Source organism: Hypomesus transpacificus, chromosome 25 (genome assembly GCF_021917145.1).
Source record: "Hypomesus transpacificus isolate Combined female chromosome 25, fHypTra1, whole genome shotgun sequence".
Taxonomy (NCBI): Eukaryota; Metazoa; Chordata; class Actinopteri; order Osmeriformes; family Osmeridae; genus Hypomesus; species Hypomesus transpacificus.
In genome coordinates this window covers 4,785,233-4,809,425 of record NC_061084.1, presented here as the reverse complement: position 1 = coordinate 4,809,425, position 24,193 = coordinate 4,785,233, and the positions used below count along the sequence as shown (strand labels likewise).

Sequence of the window (24,193 nt, the reverse complement as noted above, 5' to 3'; positions counted from 1 at the left end):
TTCGTGACTCGCGTCTGATGAGAGAGAGCGCCGCTCGCGAGGAGAGTCTCTCTCACACGACAAACACACACACAGACACACACACACAAAGCTATTCTCTGAGTCGTACCGGCACAGAATTGCAGGAGTAAAAAAAGCGACGCAGTCACGCACACCCACGAAACGTATCGCCCGGTGTGCTGAAGCGTCATTACCCGAGTCAGCCTCTATCGTGTCCGGGCCCATCCTGATTACACCATCCCCCACCCCCACTCTCCTCTCCTCCCCCCGGGCTACCACGGAGCGACCGTGCCTTTTTATAGCCCACAATCCCTAATTAACTTAATGAAAATCTGTCTGCCTCTCACTGTACTCTGCCAGCTGCAGCTCCTGGTCCCCACTAGCACTCTCATTAGCCAGGGAGGGTGCCGGCTAAAAGAAGAGGGAGAGAAAGGGAGATGTAGACACGTTGATATCAGAGGGGTGGATTGATGGGAGCCAGACAGACAGACAGACAGGCATGCTGACAGACAGGCAAGCAGACAGACAGGCAGACGTGGTCGGTCCGACACGATGGTTTGATGACACCTAAAGCCGAACAGTTGTTTACTCCGAGACGTCTACATCTACTTTGAGATTGCATTCGTTTCGGTACGGTAAATGAAGAGAATTTCCATTGTGATGGATACCCCTAGGGAACCAACATATGCTGTAGATCAGTCTCTGCCATGATACACAGACGTAGCTTTTTTCCCCGCTAGCAGTTTCTCTAACCGTCAGGCCATAACTTGCCCGACAACAACCTCAGCGGCTGGGCTTAGTACATATGCACAGTGATGAGAGCAAAGCTTGATACATTCCCACAGCTGCGTGGCGCATTGCTCGCTTCGGGAGTCTCTGTGGGTGCTGTTTCTATAGCGGGTTCAAGTTGAGAAGGTGTAGCCTGACAGACTGTTCTCCTCTGAAGACGGTGTTGATCGCTGGCCTAAACTCCCGGTCTCGGTGTGAATGCCTCAGCCAAACACCTCGTCGATCACTGTGTCTAAGGCGAGTCGAACGAGTCCTGCTGTGTGTTAGCCCACGCCTCAACATCCAGATCCTGGGCTTAAACTAACATGTCGGGGAGGATAATGTGTGCCATGTGCTCTGTGTCGGGCGTTGTGCGTCACTGTACTGGTTAGGACAAACATGACCTCGCCGGGAAGTGTCAACGAGTGAATGTGGACGTGGACCATGCCGTGCAGTCTTACTTTTGCACAGGACGGGTCTAAAAGGGACAGGTCTAAAAGGGACAGGTCTAAAAGGGACAGATCTAAAAAGGACAGGTCTTAAAAAAAAGAAGAAAAGAAAAAAAAGCACCACTCGCCGCACTTCAAATAAACACCTCCGATAAATCAATAAATCACGAAAAGGGATGACCTCGCTCGGACGAGGGCCGTCCGTCTCGGAGGAGAACGTCGAGAGAGGCGAGACCTCATTCGAGATCGATACTCCAAATCCCGCGTCTTCTGGGCGCGTCGGGGAGACGCGTAGGGGGTTTCTCTCGGGCCATGATGAAACGCTGGACGCTTTCTCCTTCCAAGTTTCTGCTACGTGCCCATAAATCATTTTCAAAAGCTTGCGAGGGGGGGAGAGTCTCCAAGGCCCTGGTCTGACCCATATTGCATAGTGTTTCTATTCCCCCAGCCTTGCCTCCCTCACCGCAGGGACGCGACTCGCATAGGGAAACCAGCTTCAGGCGCACGGGAGAGTCGACCATAAACCATTCCAACCCCCGCTGCAAATTGCGAATCCCAAAGAGTGTTCATCCCAAACTTTGATGTGTCCGTGAAAATAATGGACTGTCACGAGGCCTACGTGCTTTGGTGTCCATTCGAGGGAGGGAGCGCAGCGCGAGGATAAAGTAATAAAGTCAAGTGTTCGCCACTCGCAAAAACCCCCGGCCGCTCCTGGAAAATGACCTCTCCTGCGTTTTTTAGATTTTAACGTACGAAATAAAGTTGCGGCATGTGCGGCAATTAAGCTGCGGGGTGCAGAGATAGGGATAGGCTGCTGGACTTTTTTCGTATGCTGCAACAGCGGCCGAGAGGTTATCACACAGCAGAACTCATGCAGCTCTTTCAACTACCCCCACACACACTCCTCTGTGACCCCCTACCCTAGCAGATCTATAGGAGCCCTGTGGCTCTGTCTGAGTAGCTAGAGGCTCATGTATTGACTCAGGCACAATCTCATGCATGCAAGGCAGACAGGGATTGATGCAATCCGCGGGGAGCTGGACACCAAATAAATATCTCCCAGGCTCCCCTCAGTCTCCAGATGAAACTGGGACATGGAGTTCGTTGTGAGTCTCCGCTTTTTTTCCTCCCTTTCGGGGTGTGGGCTTTTTTTCATTTTTTTTTTTTTCTTTAATTCTCGTCCCTCCCTCCCCCAGACGTCTTTCTGTCGGGGATTCAGATTTATTCACGCCCGACCTTTTGGATGAAACGGAATAAATAAATAAAAAGAAAAGAAGCCGCGGTGTACTTTTACATGGCCGCTCTCATTTAGCCGTCGCCGCCACGCATGCTTGGAAGTCAGGCATGAACGAGTGAGGAGGAGAAAAAAATAAAATAAAAAATAAAGGGGGAAAAGATTGAGCTGTCAGCAACAGACCCCCCCCCCCCACACCTGTCAGGAGTAACTGGGGCGTGGTCTGTGTTCGCCTTATCTACGGCGGCCGCTTTAGCGTCGAGTCTGTCCGACGGGGTTTATCGGGACCGAGCAGAGGGAAATATGGACGCCTGGATGCGTCTGCCCGTCACAGCAAAATGTATTCTGTGGCTGTCAGGGGGGCTGGAGGGGGGCGGAGGGGGCGCTGATGTGTCCATCCTGGGCAGCTTCAGGGGTCTGGTATCTGTATTGACATCACGGGAAGTGATTGCTAGGGGTTGTCGCGCCCCCCCCCCCCCACACCTCCCCTCCCCTCCTGTCTGTCATGTCTCTATTGACCCTGAGAGCTACAAGGCAGGCTTCTAACTCAGCAGCAATGCCCTTGACAAGCAGGACTTCAGTAGGTCGCTGGCACAACATGGCAGAGAGCCACTTCCGCCGTTCCATTGCCGCATTAACAGCTCTCGTTATTATAGTTCTTTTAAACTATGCCGGTAAAATGTTTTTGTTCAAACAGCAAGAACAACAACACGCCGACATAGTTTGAAGGGGCCGCTGTTTGAAGAAATGGGAAAGGACGGCGAACGGCGATGATAATGACATCGCTATTCAAATGAGGAACTCTTGGAACGAGGGAGACATTGTTTGAAGTGAAGCGGTTTTAGAAAACGCATTTCAGAGATGGACAGAGATGGAAATTGGGGAGGGCTTGTGATCAGGGTTACAGTGCTGAGAAAAAAAAGAAAGAATATCAAATGATAATTTGGAAAGCCTACTACAAGTGGAGGGCATATAGATACAGATACATAATGTATCAGGGCGAAGTACATGCAAACGAAAACAGTTAACTGCCGAAATAATGCATATTCGATCTGCTTCGGGGGCGCAGGTCACAAAAAAAAAACGCCACGTTTGGACTGCTGAGAATACAACGTCGTTGACACAGTCGAGAGGAAAAGCGAACCTGACAGGCTTCAGACGTCTACTAGAAGAGTAAACAGGAGCGCCTGACAGGAAGAATCTCCCTCCTGGTCTTTGTTCCCAAAGTTCTCCTCTTTTCGCACCTCCCAACTTTCCTCTCTCTCTTTCTGTTTGATTCCCCAAAGAAAAGCGAAGCTCTCAGATTAAATGAACCTGGATGAAAGATGGATGAAACACAGTCTACAAAGACACAATTCTCCCTTAACAATTAAACATTAAAGAGAATAGAGAAATACCACCTCAAAAAAGTCTTGTAGCGGGCATAATAATGTATTTTTACTCTAACCTCTGGAGAATGTACACCTGGAAACGGGTTCAATTAGCCAGATATAATCACATTACCCAAGTATAATAACTTGATGAGTAATGCTTCCTTTAATGAAAAGACTGTGTGTGTGTGTGTGTGTGTGTGTGAGACAGACAGAGAAATAAACTGCTTTTCAGTGTTGAAATCTCAGATATATCAATTTTACGAAACAGCAAATATGATTGGTGGTTTCTAATTGAGCCTGAGTTAAATGTGTGTTGTTTACAAAGTGTGTATGTGCGTGTGAGTGTTCTACATGAGTGAGTGAGTGTGTGTCTGAACTTGTGTGTGTGTGTGTGTGTGAGAGATTTTTGGTCACCTACTGTCACATCACTACTGCTACACATGTGCAACACTAACACTGAAATGATGGAACCTCCTGTACTGTACCAACTGTTTAGATTGCACTAGAAACCCTTGCCCTTTCTGTTTTACACTATATAGCAGGACCTAACAAGAATGTAACAACATCTGTGCAAAGGATGATGAAAACACAGACTTTGATCCTGTGTTTGTTTTTACCCCCTATGTCTGAGTAGTGCGTGCGGTGCTGCAGACGCGTACCCACCTCGTCGTCAAATAGCTCCATGACGAAGGTGGCCACGCTGCCGTTGATGCCGATGAAGAGGTTGATGCAGGTGAGAACCACGTAGGCCGTGCTGGGGACACTGAAGAAGAACGCGGCCGGGTACATCATGGGGGTGATGGACCACCTGGGGGACAAACACAGCTGGGGGTGAGGAGAGGGTCCCCAACCTGGCCTACAGGAACAGTCACGGGGTTTCGCTTGCTGTTCTCCACACGATATAGATGCCGAATTGACGCCAGTCGTGCATTAACCGTCACGTTAGCCGGTCTTGTTTTTCCCGCGGGCAACCATGCAGAAGCTAAAACGACGGCGAAGTCTGGGGTTGATCAAATAAATAAAACAACAGCCTTTACATAGCTGGAGGGAATGTTTTCAACTTTCTTTACCCCCCAAACAGCATCATCATCCATTATTATACTTCGCCTTTTAATTCATGTGTTTGTACACATCAACACAAATTATTTTGCATTCAGGATTTCTCTCCCCCCCATGTTCCTGCTTCCTATCAGACTCAAACGGCCAGGCAGCTTAGCGATCGGGGAGGCGGGCCGGCCGCCCCTAGAGAAGCCTAATCCGGCATCATCAGGTTGCTTACCCGTACAGCAGCAGCAGCAGGATCAACGCCGGCAGGTTGGCCGGTGACACGTAGGATTTTTGTTGGAAGCACAGGAAGATGACGATGACGATGACACACGGGACGATGTAGTTGCACTGGGAAGTCAAACACAAGGTCGACGAGACACTGTCGTTAGGCGTTTGGTTCGTGGTGGGTTTTGGGGTCGCGACCCGCCGACTGACGTTCGCGGGAAATGTGACGTCGGAGAGGAGTGTGGGCGCCACCGGCAGGTGCACTGCCACTCTGACATCATGACTTGACACGCAAAACTCATTTCGCTTCACCTATAGTAGCAGGCCATGTCAATGATTCAGTTCAAGTCCATAACGATTTATTCAGTCAACCTGCAGGCAAGAGAGTTAATTGAGCACTTCTCTATCAATGCTGTTGGAATATTCTTTCGATACGGCCCCAGGTCAATGACAACATGTCAGGATTTACTTTGGAACCATATCGGCAAACATTAAAAGATGCAAGTCCATGGAATATATAGAAAGTTGCAATAAAGTACACTAATAATACTTACTGATGATCCAAGATACATTCTTCCTTTCACATCATTTAACTCTAAGCAAAACCTCAGAAACACAGCATCCACAAAGTTGACATTGAGATCAAGTTCGGTTTCATATTCCCTCTTCCCCCAGCCCAGTTTCACATTCCATCTCACCTACACCCCACACAGTAAGAGGTGTGTGTGTGTGTGTGTGACGTGTAGCCCAGGCAGAAAGGGGGGGAGGGGGGGGGGGGGGGCTCAGACCAGTAGAGGTTAATACCTACCATGTCCCAGGCGAAGTTAGCCAGCCAGTAGACGGCGGGGTTGACCCCGCTGACAAACTGCAGGTGTTTGGCCTTGGAGACCCGCTCCTGGATGAGGAAGAGGACGAAGCTGGCCGGGATGAAGGACATGGCGAAGATCACGCAGATGGACACCACCACGTCGGTGGAGGTCGTAGCCCTGCAGATAAACACACACGCCGGGAGAAGAGGCGTCGGGTCAGAGGAAGGGAGCCTCAGGTGGAGGCTGCGTAGCCACGGCCTCGGCTCTTTCCGGCGCTTTCCGTCTGCGACAGCGTCCTGAACGTGCCCTGGTTGTTCTGCTAATGGACGTGGTTCAGTGGGTTGATAGTAATATGTTCTGCATCCTGTCTGTGTCATCCAAGGGGAAATATTGACCCCTACGTTATTTTCAGTGTTTCTTGAAAGAAAAATGACACCGTTCATTCAGTGCGCACCGTGTATCCCCCTCCGACACATTTCTAATACAGCTGGTGTTCCGGGGTTCACTGGACCCTGGGGGCGATACATTGTTTGTGTAGGTAGGTGGGAAGGAGTGAAAATGGAACAAAAAGGTTTGCTGTGGGCCATCCCTCGGTCTCCCTGTTCCCTGGAGCTGCTGTTTGAACATGGCACCAAGAACCTGTCCATCACCCTGGCTGTCTGAGCGTCTCTTGGTCGTGTCCCAACGCTTTGTAGCGCGGGGAACTACTGAACGATTGCGGGAATCCGCACAACAGTACTCTAATACAACACTCTGGGTTTGTCTACAGAAGTTGTGTTTGGATCGTTTTCAAAGCACAATAACGTTATGGATCCGTCAGATGCACACACACTGGTTGCGTAACACAGATGTGAACACGCAAGGGTTGAGAACATTCTAGTCTGAATAGTAGGGTCTGAATCACTGACTGGTCTACCATTTGCTCGAACACTGATTTATGAAAGGTACGTTTTGATAGCTTTTTGAGGGTGAATGCGCATGTTCAATTGTCATTTCAACTTGGTCCTCCGGCATGAATGACCCACTCATACTGACTCATGGGAACGTCACAACTAAAACTATGCAGTCTGCCCCTAAAATCAAGCAAACTCAAACTTTTTTACATCACACTTCACTATACAATCGGCCTCTTAGGGTCGTAATAAATCATGTCATCGTTTAGCATAGCGACGTACAGTTTAGGGGGATTTGAACCTGCGACTTTTTCAAAAACATAGCTCCCCTTAGTCGATTTGGACACAGCCAGATCTATTATTTCTATCTCAGCACTTACACTGGGTGCCAAGAAAACATACACAACATTCGTTTAATCTTGTCAAAAGTAGAATGAAGCCATTGATGCTGAAATGTGTCCAAGGTCAATAATTATTTATGAAATGCGTGAGTGCCACGAGATTGCCAGTTAGATAACCTCTCCTTTCTTTGAACAGTAATGTGTGTATTTGAGAACTTCTTAAGTCTGCGCTCTCATGCAGTGGATGACTCAATTAGGCCTTCATTTTTGAAATGGAAAAGATATGTTCTATGCTATTTGTACATACAAATATATCTTGAACATTGCCAGCTCCACTTTAAGTCCCAACTTGTATATTCCTTCAATTCTGAGCTCCTGCTGGTTTAGTCTCCCTTCTCAACCCACCACAAACCGTAGTCATACATAATAATTCCTACTTTAGAGGAGGTGGGGGGGGGGGGGGGGATTTACAGGCCAATAAGCAAGAACTGGAAACTTGACACATAAATCCAAAGTTTACAGTACATTCAAAGGTCAGTTAACTGAACTTAAATAATTCACTTTGCTGCATTTTTCAAGGAGAGCATACTAATGAAACCCTTCTCCATACTTCACTTATCTCCACAGAAGTCGAGATGAATGATGTATTGTAACAGGTCGGGGACCAGCTATTGTGGTACCTTAGTTCTTTTGGATTATTAGCTACGACATGGATCAGAAGGAGGCAGGGGCTCCGGCAGGAATTTTGGGCCCCATGAAAAAAAAGAAAAGTTGATAATTTCTACTTGTTTTTCATTTTTTTGGGGCCCATCAGTCAGGGGCCCTTAGAATCGTCCTACCTTTCCCCCCCCTAAACGGCGCCCCTGGAAGGACGTGTTCCTTCAAGCTGTGTTAGTCAAGTCTCTGAAGAATACAAGAAAACGGGAGATCCGGAGAACGTGTCTTCTGACACGCGAAGCACAAAGTGTTTCGACTGCTGCGTCTTCCTGTTCCCGAGCCTGTGACCTTCGGTTCCTTACGATACATCTTCATTTGAGCTGTTTGGTTATCGGGACGTCCTTGCTGCGCGGGCGTAATTAGCTGGGAACGAGACAACGGTATATTTCATCCCCTGCGTTCCCCTCCGTCCTGTAGGACCGTCTCGGCGGGCTACCTGCCGTGTGATTAACATATTAACTAACTCACCCCTGTGTCGCCGTAGCCCTGCATTTATCAGTACGAGACCAGACGCAATTAGGACGACATAAATATGAAATCGTTTACGCCGTGGGTGCCGCCCCAGATCTGAATAGGGTTTATCGAAAGCGGCGGACTGTTTTTAGCGGCAGGGTCGCTAACGACGCAACCTCGAACGTTTGAAAGTGGCTAATTGATGTGAAGGGGGGGGACATGCCGCCGTGCTAATCAAGCTTTAAGTTGAAACAGGTTGGAGATAAACAGAGAGGAGGTGGGGTTTTACATACACGCTGTTCTCCAGGTGTTGGACCTTGCGGGGGATGGAGCTAGGGGAAGGTCAGAGACCACGCTGCGGTAACAGAAACGTGTCCAATAACAGTTGGGAACGTAAAGACCCGCGCTGGTCATTTCTCGAATGCTCACATTCAGACACAACTTTTACCATCCAGAGAAGTGCTAGTAACTCCGTGTATAAACAGTTAAGCCACCTTCAGGAGTTCATTTTGATGGTATCTTTTGTTTAAGTCAATTCTAATCCCAAACGCACTGCGTGATAATAATGCTCGCGTTCAAGGATGCTTTGAAACGCAGCCTTTGTATAGACAAGCATACAGGAGACTAAATGTCAACCTTTGTTTTAAAGGACATCTGGACCAACTCCACAGGCTGCTCTGCATCACCAGAGATAGGAATAGCTCCGGGGGGTGCAGGAATATACCATGACTCATCATCTTACACTCGACGAGCCTGGCAGTCCGGTCCAGACGGCTGTCTGGACTCCGTGTTGATGGGCTAACCTCAACCCTCACTGCACCCAACAGACACTTTTAATAATAACCCCACCATGCGATGTTTCCATGAGGGGTATTCACAACTCCTAACCACAGTGAGCATAGTGTCCTGGCAAGATGTAACGCGTTAAAACGACTTTTGTCGACACCTTACCTAGATTAACGGCAGAGAACGTTATTCACTGTGATCCTCCTCGTAGCCCTCTATCCCCCCACACGCATTAACAGCGAGTAAGATCCCAAGATAAGCTCTGGATCATGGTTCATCAATGGTAGGGATAACTCATTAGACGCGTGACTGAAAAGAGGAAGGGAGTGGGAGAAGATACTGTCGAGGCAGAGAGAGCGACGGGGGCTAGGGCTGAATCTACGAGTGGCAGAGGGTCGTAAGTACTGTATCTCCCCCCCCCCTCCCGCAGCGGGTCTTCGAACTCAGCGCTGCGTCTAGCACCTGAGCGCTACGGAAATACCAGACTGTGGTTCTCTCCCACAGTGGGGGCCTTCTCCGCAGAATTTGTTGCATCCACAATTTGTTTTTTTGTGTGTTTTTTTTATCGAGGCACGACACAGCCAGCTGGGTCGTCATCTCGAGCAAACCGGGGTTGGTGCTCTCTGTCTGCTGCAAAGTCACACCTGTTCTGCGATACATTTGCACATTTTGTCAGGTGTGCGCAGCCCGCTATCTCCCCCAGACGCTGGGATACGGAGGCCCTATAGGACAGTATGGAAAGCAGGTATGTTCATGCTCAGCATTAAGACAGACCGTATAGGGCTGCGGCTTAGTGCTTGAGCGAGGCAGTCATTAATCCCAGGGTCTCATGGGAGATCTTCTCCATGGCCCAGGGCTGATCACTGGGTTACAAACCGGTAACCGCAGGCTAAAGTATGCAAATCCCATGGGGATACCTCACGTGGGCTCTTCCCCTCACATTTGCTTCTCTTCCCCCACCCCCACCCCCTCGCATCTCCCTCCTTCCTGCTTTTCCACTCTCTCACGCCCCCTCCTCTCGTATCTCTCCTACCTTTCTATCCTTTCCAAAACAACATCCCCTCCTACCTATAAATATTTATTTGAGACACCCTAGCTTCATCTCCAATACAGGACAATCACTGCCCTGTTGTACATCAGCTGGAATTGGAAATATCTTTGCTCTCCTCCTGTGTGGACCCCTGAGGTCAGTTAGCTAACAGCAACGCTAACTGGTAACAACAATGCAAGCTAACAACAATGCTAACTAACATTGACAATAGAGGGAGTGTATCTATGTTCCCAGGGTCTTACTTTATGTTCCTAGGGGTCTAAATTTCCAAGGTCAATTGTTCCCAAGATCCTATGTTTCCCAGTTCAATATTATGCTAACACACATTAACCCTCCTATTGTCGTTGGGTCACATTTGATCCAAATCCTAACCAAATGTGACCTGTTTCAAGTTAAAATACCTCATACATGCAATCATCGTAATTGTAGATCTTTGGGGGAACAAGTTCGGAACATCTTTTTTTCAGGTTCCCGTTATGCGCCAATTAGAGGGTCATTAGAGATAGGGAACAGAAGGGCCCGGAAAGCCAACCCTGCAGCTGTGCAGCCAGCTCACTCACAGTGCCAGGGAGAGCTGCTCCTTGGTGAGGTTCAGAGGGTGGCTGGAGGTGGAGATGCCGTAGTCGCGCGGGCTCTGGCTCGTCGACAGGTTGCCCCTCAGGATGGCGTTGTTGGCCACGCTGAGGAAGGACACCAGGCTGTGCCACGCCTCGTTGTAGAACCACACCTGACAGAGACGGAGGGAGAGAGAGAGAGAGAGACAGAAAAGGAGAGAGAGACAGCGAGAGACAGAGCGAGAAAGTGAAGAGGGATAGAAACAGAGAGTATGCGACATTGAGGAATAAAAAAAAGTGATGGAAACAACCACGTAGCTAACTTTATAAATTAGGCTGCATATCAGTTGACGACTCGACAGCTGAAAAGTTGAGTTCACAGTGTGTATCAAGGGTGACGTGATCAAACAACTGTTTGTTGAGACGCTACCTAATAAGCCTGACAGATCAAGCAAACTGGAATGTTTTCGTTACACAACTACACAGCGCACAATAAGGATAACAACCAACTACCACGAGAGGAAGAGAGAGAGAAAGAGAGAGAGGAAGAGAGCGAGATAAATAACTACAGGGAACAGTATTTTCTCTCAGTTGTGCAACGCTCCCAGTGCTGGTGCCTCCTGCTGTAAAGGAGGATGAAGAATGTTCTGGAAAGAGAGGGACCCCCTGCTGGCAGTGTTGCTCTAATTAGGATTGGATGGTGTTTGGGTGGATGCCCCCTACATGGGCATGCTATAACACTGCATCACACAGACACAGACACGCTCCCTGGAAGTGTATACATACACAGATCGCTCACATGCAGATGCACACAAAGACACATAAACAGACACACTTGGCATGCACAAGCTTGCACAAACTCACAAACACAGGAGCGCACACAGTTTCAAATCAATGTCACTATGGAGGGTACAAATGTGTGTGTTTTCACAAAGCCATTTCGAAACATAAATTCCTGCTTTTGAACCTCCTGAGGCCATTTTGGTTTGTCCCCATTGAGTCCAGTCACATTTTAAGACATAAAAAGGGATTGGGAGTTATTTCAGCTGGAAAGCAAAAAAAAGAAAAGCGTGCTAATTCACCAGTGCCGTATAGTGCATAATTGCTTCAGGGTGAGAATTGCTCTGGGATTGCGGAAGCTGAAATGCTGCTCTGACTAAAACCCATTATACAACAGTACGGCAGTGTGTAGCTCCCGCTAAAGTGGGAAATCGGCCAGCGTTTCTTTACCTTACCAGTTAACACATCAGTGGAAATCCTTCACAAGCGCTTTAGCACGATGAGTGTTCAGAGACCAAAACAGTTCAAAAAGCGGTGCATATTGCTCTCCTACATATCTATATATGTATGTGACATATCTATGTGAGCGCGTGCGTGCGTCCTCTCAGACAGAGGAGTCCTGGTCAGAGGCTCTGCTGTCTGGGCCAGTGAGGGCGTACCTTGACGTTCTCCCGCGTTCCCAGCTCCTTCAGCAGGGTCTCAGCATTCTGCAGGAGCTGATCGGTGACGTTATCCTGATGAAGAGGAGTGGGGACAGGGAACGGGAGGGAGGGACAGAGAGAGAGAGAGAGAGAGAGAGGGGAAAGGGGGACTTAATTGGACACACTCGGGAAAACACATCTCCTGTTTGGAGATGCGAAACATGTCGGAGACGGCGAGGGGTAGAACGGCGAGAGCCGCGGAGTTCGCCGGCCTCGCTGAGCCTCGCGTTCTGTACACGGGCAAATGTGTTCTTTGGAATGGCTTGCACCATGCAACTCCCCCCCCCCCCACCCCAAGGTGCACATACATACAGGCGCTTACAGTACGCTTGGGAAGACAAGGACAAAAAAAAGACAGGCTCACACACACACTTACTTTATGGAGAGCCTCGACACAGACATAAAAAATGTAGAAAGCCCTGACTTGACAGTCAGGACTGACTCCGTAGGGACAGTACAGCACAGTACAGTGAGAGAGCTGCTTATGCAGTACTCCCGAGGAATCTAAAGGTGGCGGGGGGACGCAGGGAGGAGGGGCGCGGGGGAAGGGGTCCTGTGGTTGGTGGGGCGGCAGGGTCACATTAAGAATCTGCCGGGGCTGTGTTTTGTTGGCGAGGAGGCCTCCGGATGGGAAGCTGCGGGGGCGGGATGACTGGGGTGGACCACCGGGGTGATTCCACCAGCGGTGCTTCACTGCTCTGCCTTCACCACGCGCCCTCGCGCTCCCACGCGTGATGTGAACGGAAATGGGCCTTTCCTGTCTAAGTGACACGACCACAGCGGGTGAGGAGAGATGAGAAATAGGGAGAGAGAGAGAGAGGGAGAGCAAGAGAGAAAGAAGGGAGAGGGGGAGAGAAATTAGGGAGAGATAAGGAGAGGAAGAAAGGAACAGTCAAACACGCCGGCAGACAGCGAGTGTGTGTGTGTTTGGGGGGGGAGGGGGACGTGCATATATGGTGGTGGAACCTGGAGATTGAGAGATAAGGACCGAGAAACAGAACGCAGGCTCAGCCCCTGATGGCACAGGCTGGGGGAAAACTGCTGGGCGACTGAGGAGGACGAGGAGAAGATCCTACTGGTCTTTTCTGAACATTTTATGTAGGCCATGTTTCATTACGCCACATCTTCTGCCGTTGGCATGAGACAGTGTTTGCACAGTATTTACATACCCGCACGCTTCCTCGCTGCATTTCAAAGAGGGGGGGGGGGGGGGGGGGGGGGGGGGGACAAACACACGTGCGTCCACACGCACGCACAAACACGTACCCGCACGCACACACACGCAGACACACACACATGCCGGTGGTACTCTGACAGAAATATTTGTGTTAAATAACATCCCTGTTCCATCTCATTACCTATTCATGAGCCGGACAAACAACAAGGCTTTGCTTCCTGTCCATAATTCTGCCTTCTGCAAAGATGGGGTCTTTAACATATTTTGTTTTACTATTCTCATTTGGGAAATGGAGGGAGGAGGGGAGGGAATGAGGGATCGGAGAGGGAGAGAGGGGGAGAGAGGGAAGCTCGTACTGGCTCGCACAACAGTGGGCGATGCGGGCAGGCGGTCTTTCTGTGGATAAGCTGCTTCCTCTGGCTTTAATGCCTGTGTGCGTTTGGATGTGTGTCCCTTTGTGTGTTCCCACACAGTGTGAGAATCAGTGTGTGTGTTTGTGAGAATGTGTTTTGTGCATTTAAACGTGTGCCAGTGTGCGCACGACCCCATATGTGGGGTAATTTGAGGTTTTGTGAGTGAGAAACCAAATATAAAGTGGAATTGTCGACAGTGTGCGCGCGTGCGTGCGGGCGCGTTTGCCCGTGCGTGCGGATGAAGATTCCGAAAAATGTACTTTGTCTAATCCCTGACCAACCCATTTTGCGCTCAAGGAGAATGACGGCTATTTAGCTTGCCTCTGCCACTGCAAATGATACCACGCGTAAGCGCTCGTCGTGTTGAGTGGGCGTGACCGCTGTTTGACCACTCACGGCACGCCGCATTAGCCAGAAAGTAGTCCCAGACTATAGTAAGTGGGATTAGAGCCTAGCCTATTGTTTACTGAGTTTTTCTGCTAAGAATTCATAATGTTATGTTTTTTCGGTGTTTCTTCCAACTTCTGAGATGATGCCGTTGGGATGAATTAAACAGCAAGGGAAAACAGTGTGACGTGATGTGAGTCCCAGGTTAAGACCTAAGCTTCAGTGTTTACCCAGGTTATCCTTTCATTTCCTGAAAATCCCCCAAATCTCCAAAACGTGTCAACTACCTCATTAGCATAAGACCCATGCTCCCCTTTCATTTCACCAGATATCCCTACCCCCCCCCCCGCCCCTCTTCCAAACTTAAAACAAGGTGGAAAGTTGAAAAAGAAAACCGCCAGCTCAAAAGTCTGCAGGAGGAAGAACAGTAATCATTTCTGTCTGTCTCTGTCTCTCTCTTTTCCCCACTGACCCCTGCAGAAACAGACTGGACATGGTCCTGTAGACAACGCAGAGCTTTGACCAGACAGAGCTGCGAGTCACTCGTTAGGGTGTAACATCGCAGGGGCCGCAAATTAAAGTCGTTATCAGCTTGGGATTTGTGTGTTTGGGGGGGCGTCTGGAGAGAGGTGGAGGAGGGAGAGTTTTAAGTCCTTTGTTGGGTTTAAACATTTTGTGAAAGTGTTTGTGCGTGCGCGTGTAAGGGAAAGTGCCGTGCGTCGGCAAGAGAATGTGTGTGTGTGTATCGATGAGTGTCTAAGAGTAGGGAGAGAGTGTGGCGAGAAGCAGTGGAGAGATTCAGAGGTAAATTCATTTAAAGCGCCGGTGCCCAGTTTCCATGGACACCCGACAAAGGCACTGGGAGCTCTGTTATAGCTCCGTTCCAAGGTAATATGCAGACATTTGAAAGCCACTCAAATCATGTTTGAGCCGTGTTCCTCAAATCCTGGAAGCCCGACGGTAGACATGAGGGCATTTTAAGGGGCTTGAAATGAGGCCATGGTTTACGTTAATGCGGGAGCTGAAATGAGTTAAATTGAGGTCTTCAGGAAAGGAATGATTTCCTTCAGTCAACATCCGAGTCCCTCCACTCACTTGCACATAAGATAACAGGTACGTTCACTAAAACACGCACCCAAGCACGCACGCACACGCACACGCCAACCCCTTTCAAAGTCATGGCTATGAATCCACCCTCATGTTTTCCAGTAACCGCAGCCTACCATGGAGGAATTGAACAGGATCTTCAAATCCCTGGTCACGGCTTCAATTTCCGGCGCCGTCATCCGCACCTGGGAGTTGACCCCACCTACGGAGATCCCTCCGTACCTGGGGAGGGGGGGGGGGGAGAGGAGACGGAGTGCGAGATCAGATTGCAGGTCGGAAGAGTTGACATGACAGGCTGACACTCAAACACAGTGCACACGCACGCAGTGACTGTACCTGCTTCGGCCTGACTGTTCGTACTTCTTGAGCAGGAAGTCAGTCACATTCCTTCCTGTCAGGTCCTGCAGTGTGTCTGTGGTGTTCTGTATCCTCTGCAACGACAACACAGAAACAGCTTAGTTCCCATCTCACCCCCCCCCCCCCTCATCTTTATGTTAACCCAGTCCTTCCACCTGGTCAGTTAAAACTGAGAACATATGCTCATTGAAAACCAATCAAGTGTCACAGAATCAAACGGGCTTCGCAATGAGGTCGGTGGCTTCGCAACGGGCTGTTACACCGAGGGCGGTTACACCGAGGGCGGTTACACGGACAATTATAAACAGCGTGGCGCTAAACAAACACGGCCAGCGACACCACTATAGGCCCAACCTTGATAAAGGTGGACCAAGCATCAAGCGCCCGCTACACAGAGGTATCCCAAACGAACCACCTGGGTGTGGAACAGGACACGCTGGACAGGGCGCGCCGAGCCGAGCTCCGTTTTCGCCTCGTTTTCGAATGCAAAGCTTCGGGGAAGGCTTCCTCACCCTCGCGGTAATGGTCTATAAGAGCGCTCAGCTGAAGCCATGGCCAATGTCAGAGTCTTGTCATTAGCCCGCTTCTCTGCATAAATTGGCACATTCAAACACACAGTTAGAGGAGGATGCAACACAGCGGAGTGCATCCACGCGCCGGCACACACACACACACACTTCAGGCCGGGCTCGTGTCAGGGCCCCATTACGCCGTTGATTAGGATGATCCCTGGTCAAGCTTAATGGGGGACTGCATACCAGGAACCAGAGAACCACCCTTCCTCCCCAATGTCCTTACACACACACACACACACACACGCACACTCACACGCTCACACACACATGCTCACGAGGGGTAAACACGCCATTAAGGAGTGCTGTTTAAACAGTCTCCCTGCTGTGTCGTTTAGCAGTGTGTGTTTGGCCTCTTCCCACCTTGTTATGTGGTGAGGACATGGCTAGAGATATGCGTGGAGTCATGAAAATGAATTTCCAAAGAGGCTGGTCACATGTCAGGGGGCGGCGTGGGGCTGACAGAGGAGGGAAGGTTGGAGAAAGAAAACGAATGTGTCCAAAAAAAGTATAAATAAGAAATGGAGTAGGAAGAAGAGGTGCAGGCATTAGGCAAACAGACTAAACAGTACTCCCATGCTCCTCTCTTGGGGGATACAGGCATCTCGAGCAGGCACTAACAAACACAAGAAGGAATGCTCTCCGACTTAGTCAGAATGTGTTAATTAAAATGAGCTCGTTCCAGAGGGTTCCTTCTCAAGGTGATCCAAATCTCAGTGTATTATCTCACACGCTCACCGACGGTGTCATGTCGCTCCTAACCAAATGATGGTAGACGGATGGGTACGCACAATACACACACAGATGTGTGCGCATGCTCAACAGAGGTACGCACAACACCCAAATACACCCCCCCCCCACACACACACACACACACACACACACACACACAAACCCTCGCACACAGAGCAGAGGCAAACAAAGAGGTGAATGTAAACGGCGAGAAATCAAATCCCGGGAATGAGCTGGCACACACTTGAGTGTCGGTGAGACGATAAGAGGCGCGGACGTGCTCGCGTTCTCAGCGGCGGCGGAATCTGGGCGAACCTCAAAGGCAACATTTCCAATTCTACCTGGCAGAGACGACCAATCTTGCGGATGCAGCTTCCTCTTTGGCGCGCACGTCGAGCTGCCTGTGAAGTTGTGCTGCACTGTCTTGTTTCCGGATGCCTCCTCAGATGTGCTAAGTGATGATCAGGTTAATTATGTTTCTGCTAAGGAAAGGGGCGGTGGACTCGCTGGAAACAGAAACTGTCTTTAGAGAGGCGTTTGTGTGTGCACGCCCGGTGTCTGCCTGCATGTCGGTCTATGAGAAGAGGATGTGGGGGTTTGTTTGTTAATTGGTCATCTACCGTCAATGTGTGGATGGAGAGTGTCATACGACCAACCAACGGTCAGATTCCTAACGGATGTGTTGGGAATAGTGGGATATAGTGGGCCTGTGGGGTTAGTACAGGTTTCACTATACACAACTGTGAATCGCTGTGGGCGTTTGACAGTGGGGGGACATATCTCTCTCAGGAGAGACCTTGAGACTTGCCACACATCTCTGCAGGCAAGCTTTTGCAAGTTTCTCTCGCCACTGCCCACAGCGAATTTGCTTATTAAACCATCAAAACGCAGTCGCGGTTCGCTTGTCCAGTTTTGATTCCCTGCAATTATATCCCGTGAATGGATCCCCAACTGAGTCCAACACAGCCATATGTGCTGGTCACAGCGTTCACCCCTGAGAGAGAAGGATTCAATAAACCGGCTGCAAACCCACAGAGCCGTGGACCACCGTTTCCCCAACGGCGGTCTTTTATTGCGACGGCCATCTTTGGAATCAAAATCAACAACAGTGGAGACGGTGGCAGAGGGGAGAGACCCTCCCTGCTGCATTGTTTAGTCACACGCAAACAAAACAACAACAAAAGAAGGAAGGCAAACAAATTGCAGTGCCTCATCCACCATCTGCCTCGTCACCCTCCAACCGCTCGACCTTTTTCACTTCCAACACGTTTCCCGCCAAATTCCGGAATATGGCTCCGGACAGGTCATTTGACACCAAAAGGAATCTGGCGGGGACAGCAGCCCAAAACAACAGCTCTTACAGAGAAGATATGGCAATCTGTTTCCCTCTGTGAGGCTTGGGCAGGGATGGACCAGCTTGGCGATAAGCCGTGGTTCTCAGTCATCTTTTTCCGCAAAATATCCCCCCCCCCCCCCCCCCCATAAGAGCTTTGCTCTTACATAAGACGTGATAAAGCCCCATTGTATCAATACTTGAGCTCTGTCAGACACACAAGGCGCACCACACTGAAATGGTAGTGTGGGCATTTGAAAAAGTCCTTCGGTTGTCCCAGTGTCCTAAACCTTGAATACGTATCTCTCGCGTCCTTCGCGGATCCGTTTCAGACCAGGGACGCCACGTGAATGACATTGCAATCACAACGGATGGAGGACATCGTCCTGAGCTGCACTTCAAGTCCCCCCCCCATCAGCATTCAACTGCTAAAGAACCCAGCCTGGATACCTCAGGCCAACTGTTACAGGAAGACTCACTGCTCGGTGCTATCTATCCGACTGACTCAAAAGGTCTTTCCTTGTGGGGGGGGGGGGGGGGGGGGGGGTACTGATAGATTAGGCCTAAGAAGAGTCATTTGCAAACGGGACTTACTTAGAGCAATCTGGACGCGACAGAGACATCAATTGTACTAGAGAACCCCCTCAGAGGCTTTATCAATTCCTCGGCACGCTCCGCCGTCTATTCATCTGCGAAGGTTAAATATCGCTCGGCTAACAAGAGTCAATACCTGAGAATTGATAACGGGGCTTACTGTTGCATGCCATTTCCATGGAAACAATGTTTTTTCACACCACCTTCCCCTCGGGCCTTCAAAGTGTGTCTGCCCCCCCCCCCTCAAACGCATATTCTGTCCCCTCTTTTTCCTGTCGTTTTTCAAGGGCATATTGGGATGGTCGAAAAAGGACAAAAGATAAAAAGAATGCACTGCTAAGTCTGGGAGAGAGGTGGTGTCATGGTTTATTCAACAGCGAACCCTTTCAGGTCAAAGGGAATGTATACTCCCTGGTGTCCCAGGGCTTGTGTTGGTGGTCTGCCACAGGGAGACGCATCAATTTAGTCCTCGCTCGCAGGCCCGCAGACTGGAGGTAAGCAATCTAGCACTCGTGATAAATGAACGCTCGGCCTCGATTGCGCGGCGTGGCCGAGTGCGCCCGCGAATGTGTGTGTTCCGCATGGGTGTGTGTGTGCGCGTGCAGCTTACATGTGTGTGCGTGTGTTAGTGTGTATTAGGGGTCGTTGGGTGGGCTTCGCCTTGCAAAGGGGCACATCTATCTTGATATACTCCCCATGTCTCTGCCACTGTCTGCCCTATCTTGGGAGTCATATGTTTCTTTCAGTCTGCAAGGTGATATCAGATTTGGTGAGATGTTATCTCCTTCCACCACACACACACACACGCGTGCACACACACACGTAATACACTTCTGAGTGTAATATATGTCACTAGCATAACACTCGAAGGGCATGGAACATCGGACGACAAATAACAACAAGGACGATTCAGTCGTGAACAGATGGGTTGTTTAGGGAACTGATAAAGGAGAATGGCTGGCGAATGGTGTCGCGTAGCAAAATGCTACTGGTACATCACAGCAAACACTTACCTTTGCCCCCTACACTAGATCCCCATCTGTATACCAGCACTAAAGGTTCCGCCACACATTCCAGCACATTCCAAAAATACAGACTCCAAAAACATGGATTTCAGACGAGAAACTAAAAGCTGTGTCGGTTAAGGGGAGAAAGTCACGAGAGATGGCGGGCGATTAGAGAGGCGCTGAGAAAGAATGAGGGACTTGGAAGAACAGATGGGCTGACGTGGAGGCGAGCAACTAGGATAGAGGCTCCTGTCTTCCGCACAGCACCGTGGAGCAGAAAGAAAAACAGGAACACCTTGAGGACGTTTTCAAGACGAGCGAAACCCGAAAAAAAAACCGAAAGGTCATGCAAAGGCCGCTGCTTTTGTCCAACTGTCTTGACAACCATCCCATAATACATAATACACTCCCCCCCCCCACAGGCCTTGAGCCTCTTCAGTGAAAGGGAGAGCACAGCGAGACTTCCGCAGGCTCAACGAGGCGTCACACGTCCATCCAGGCCGGTGGGTGAGTGGTCGGGCATGTGATCGGCAGCCGCCGAAAAAGGGGCTCATGTTCAAAAGGGGAAGAAGCCCAAATGAAAGAGAGGCAGACAAGCGGGCCATCTTCAGAGAGGGTCATTTCCTCAAACAGCATGGGCTCCGCTTAGTGGAAGTCATTGGCTTCTTTCGAGAGCCTCTCAGAGTGAGGTGGCTCGGCACAAATAGAGGCACTCACACACACACACACACTTACACACACACACAGCACAGAAATGTACGTATTGTACTGTATTGTAAGAAATGCCATCGGTCCAAAGTGCCAACTCCTGGTCCCAGGGTCTTTAGAGCGAGGCTTCTCGGGTTTTCCTTCAAGATGACGTGAACGTGATGATAACAAAAAAAAGCTCCTGTTCAAGTATAGAAGCCTGTTCCATAAAGGCCGCTCAAAAAAGCCTCCAAAGTCCCAAACCTGACTTGAATGAGTTTCATTAGTCAAGCGGGGCTAAAGCGGTTCCATAAATGCCGATTTCAGCTCACGCATTCCTACTAATTCAAGTCAGACTTAAGTAGTCAAGCTAATTGCGCGTGCACCCTATTCTTAAGCAGCCAGAGAGGTAGAACATGGATCATACGATCCACCACGGCAAAAAGCAATGCACACGGCCACGTGACTTCTTCCAGGAAGAACATTCCCTTTAAGCCATGTACTATGACGGCTCCCTCATCCACCACTTCATCAAAATGACACGCCATGATTGACATGAACAATAGGCTACGTAGGTCGAGGTACTTTTTAAGACCTTTAGTACGTTGATTAAAAAAACAGACACCTTCTAAACATCTAAATTGACTTTTTTTATAAAAAAAGTTGAAAAAACCATGCAACCATAAAAAAATTAATCAATGCTATATCCAGTAGCCTAACTTTTTAACATGGTTTTTGTGGAGGATAGATGTATGTATTTAGGTTTGTTTTACAATTGTAGGCTACTGTTAACAGTTATATAGCTATGATAATTATACTTGGATACATTAGATTGAGATATAGGCCTATGCCTGATGCCTAAACATTTGAAATCACAAACTACCATATAGCCATACATTTAACGTAGGCTAGGCCTATGGTGTGTATCAAATCATTATTCATCAATGTTAAATGCTTTAGGCTAAATGTTGTAACCTGTGTATTTAAGTTGATTTTCCATAAATGTAGCCTACATATTGAACTGATGAGAATAAGAGAATGAGAACGTCTGTGGTAAATCATCGTTTTCCCGTTGGGTCAGTGTTACAGGAACGTCTGGTTAAGCAACAACACGGTCTAAACCTGACAATTAGCCTGACCCCGGACTAGGCTAGTTTCAAAGCATTGGTTACCATAGTAACTGAGTTCGAACCACGTAGCTTTATGGAACCGAACGAACTAGAAATGAGTCCGACTAACTGACATAAGCCTGGCTTCTTTGGTGAACTCGCTTTATGGCCTCAGGTATGAAGTACATAAACATTTAGTTTGCAAACTGGGTCAGTCTTGTTACGGCCTTTTCCACTTCCAACTTACTCTAAAGCTTGATGGATGGATGATTCGGAGGATGATGTTAACCATCAAATATTTATCACTTTGGAAATGTGTGAATGAAGGCGGCACACTTTCTTTCTACATTTGTAGACCTTTGCTAAATTCCTTCTGATGTACTGCAGGTTGGCCGCTCGGTAAAGATGAGAGCACAGAGCGTCCCTGGAGGTTCACTGGGTATGAGCTCATTCCCCTGAGGCGAAGACCTTAACACCGAGCCCTGGGTTTGATTCTGGCTCGGGGCGTTTCCTGCAAATCTTCCTCTCTCTCTCCCTGCTTTCCTGTCTCTTTCCCAAACTGTCTCAATAAATACAACTGGAAAAGTTACCTCTCCCCAATTTTTTTTTTGATTAGGGCACTATACAGTTGTTGTATGTGCATGCATTGTATCACTGATAGTGTAGGTGCAACAGTACACACATGATCAGACCACAGGAGTTGGTGTGCTTCCTGGTCTACCACCATAGCCATATATCATGACAATTTTCAGTTCCTCCTCTGTAGAAGATTCAGAATTATTTATTGTCCTGACACAACAGGCACATCCCTCCTCTCTGCAAACCCCCCCCCAAAAAAACAACTCCCATTGGGTTTCTAGGTATTATGTCATAAAAATGTGATGCGTTTGTGGTAAAAGGTCAAACTGAGTGAACCGATTTTTACTTCCGTTGATTATGCTGGGCAGAAAATGGACGATCTATTCCCAAGTTGGTCTCAAACATAAATCTGAATCACCTTGCCAGAAAAAAACACACTGATCCTCAGTGGATCTCTTGTTGGAAAACGTTGGCAGTTGTAAGTGATTTCAAGTAAGGAGGGGAGTTATTGTTTATCATCAAATAACCTTCCATAACCTCAATCATAAAAATCTCCTCAATGCTCCTATATTTAGTTCCTTGAAGTGTTTCGAATCAAAGCACCATTTCTGGACGGATGTGTTTGATGAGAGTAAACAACTCCAACCAACACAGCAATGTATTGATGCCGTTCACAATGAATAATGATGAAGCCAATATTAAATCTCAGAGCTTTAATAATTCAGCACAGTCTACGGGGTGTGCATTGTGCTTTGCAAAGTCACGTACAGCTCATTTTAGACCCAAATGCGAAAGCCTAGTTATGCAACACCTGCCCAAAAGCAAACAGCTAAACTAGGCCAGATACGGCACTGGAGCGCCCCTCTTACTGGAGCAGGGGTTTGTTTTGGGTGATGGAGTGGCGCATGGGGCTTACCAACATCATCCCACTTATACAGTACATTACTTTTTTTGAAATGTATTTATTTCGAAACTCCACAGGGAATCTAGAGTGGCGTGGGTCAGAAGGGAGAATCCAAGCAAACAGCTGAGGCCGACCGATCGATCGATCCCCAGCCAGGATCGCATCTGCTGGGGGGAGCTTGGGATCATTCACCCCTCCCTGCATTTGGCCATGTATGTTGTTAGGGTAATGGCCTATAAAACATTGGCATTGATTTCCTGGGAGGGGAAGGGGGCCCAGACGCATGGCCCAGCCAAGACTCATGTTAGACAGAGAGTTTGCCGAGTCAGCGCAACGAACATGGACAGTTCTCCTGAAGAGGGATTGGCTGACTGGATGCTACAAGGCTAAAGGGTCAAACCAATTAGATCGAGGTTCTCAGAGGAACCGAGTCGGAAGCAGGAGGTGACGGTTATTTCCCAACAAACGCCTTTACTGACAATTATCACGTAACACTTCCTGCAATCGCACCTCACTCAAATTAACAACTACTACGGCATGTCACATCACACCCAAACAACAAGGCACACACGATTTGAACATATGACAACCATAATCACATCAAATACACTTTTTCTCTCCATTGCCATCTTGTGAGAGCTGGGCCGGGTAAACTGAGAAAAATACAAAATGGATGGAATGATCCAATTCCTTCCTTGGCATCGAATGTGAGCTGTACACGTTGCGTTAGATAATGATCTAATCATTTAGCACTCACTCCCATCATGATGCAGTGCTTTGCAAGGTTGGTCAAGGCCCATATAACATCCAGTCTCCACACTACACTTGACCCATTCCAGTTTGCATATCGTCCCAAACGCTCCACTGATGATGCCATAGCAACAGCACTGCAACTATGCCTGGCTCATCTGGAGAACAGAGACAGTTACGTGCGGATGCTGTTCATTGACTTCAGCTCTGCCTTCAATACAGTCATCCCCCAACACCTGGCGGATAAACTCGTCTCAATAGGCATCAGCACCCCACTATGCAACTGATTACTGGACGTCCTCAC

At 48.8% G+C, this 24,193-nt stretch overlaps 1 protein-coding gene across 5 annotated transcripts in view; it reads right to left on the bottom strand.

Annotated features, from left to right (window-relative positions):
• LOC124486939 (phospholipid-transporting ATPase ABCA1-like) overlaps positions 1 to 24,193 on the bottom strand; it is a 116,171-nt gene that overhangs the window by 27,119 nt on the left and 64,859 nt on the right. For all 5 annotated transcript variants that reach the window (XM_047048837.1, XM_047048835.1, XM_047048840.1 and 2 more), the window contains 7 exons: positions 15,602 to 15,696; positions 15,382 to 15,487; positions 12,140 to 12,214; positions 10,707 to 10,873; positions 5,905 to 6,082; positions 5,104 to 5,219; positions 4,488 to 4,632 (listed from right to left, as the gene is read on the bottom strand). In XM_047048837.1, coding sequence (XP_046904793.1) covers positions 4,488 to 4,632; positions 5,104 to 5,219; positions 5,905 to 6,082; positions 10,707 to 10,873; positions 12,140 to 12,214; positions 15,382 to 15,487; positions 15,602 to 15,696 — 882 coding nt within the window. The remainder of the gene's footprint in view (positions 1 to 4,487; positions 4,633 to 5,103; positions 5,220 to 5,904; positions 6,083 to 10,706; positions 10,874 to 12,139; positions 12,215 to 15,381; positions 15,488 to 15,601; positions 15,697 to 24,193) is intronic.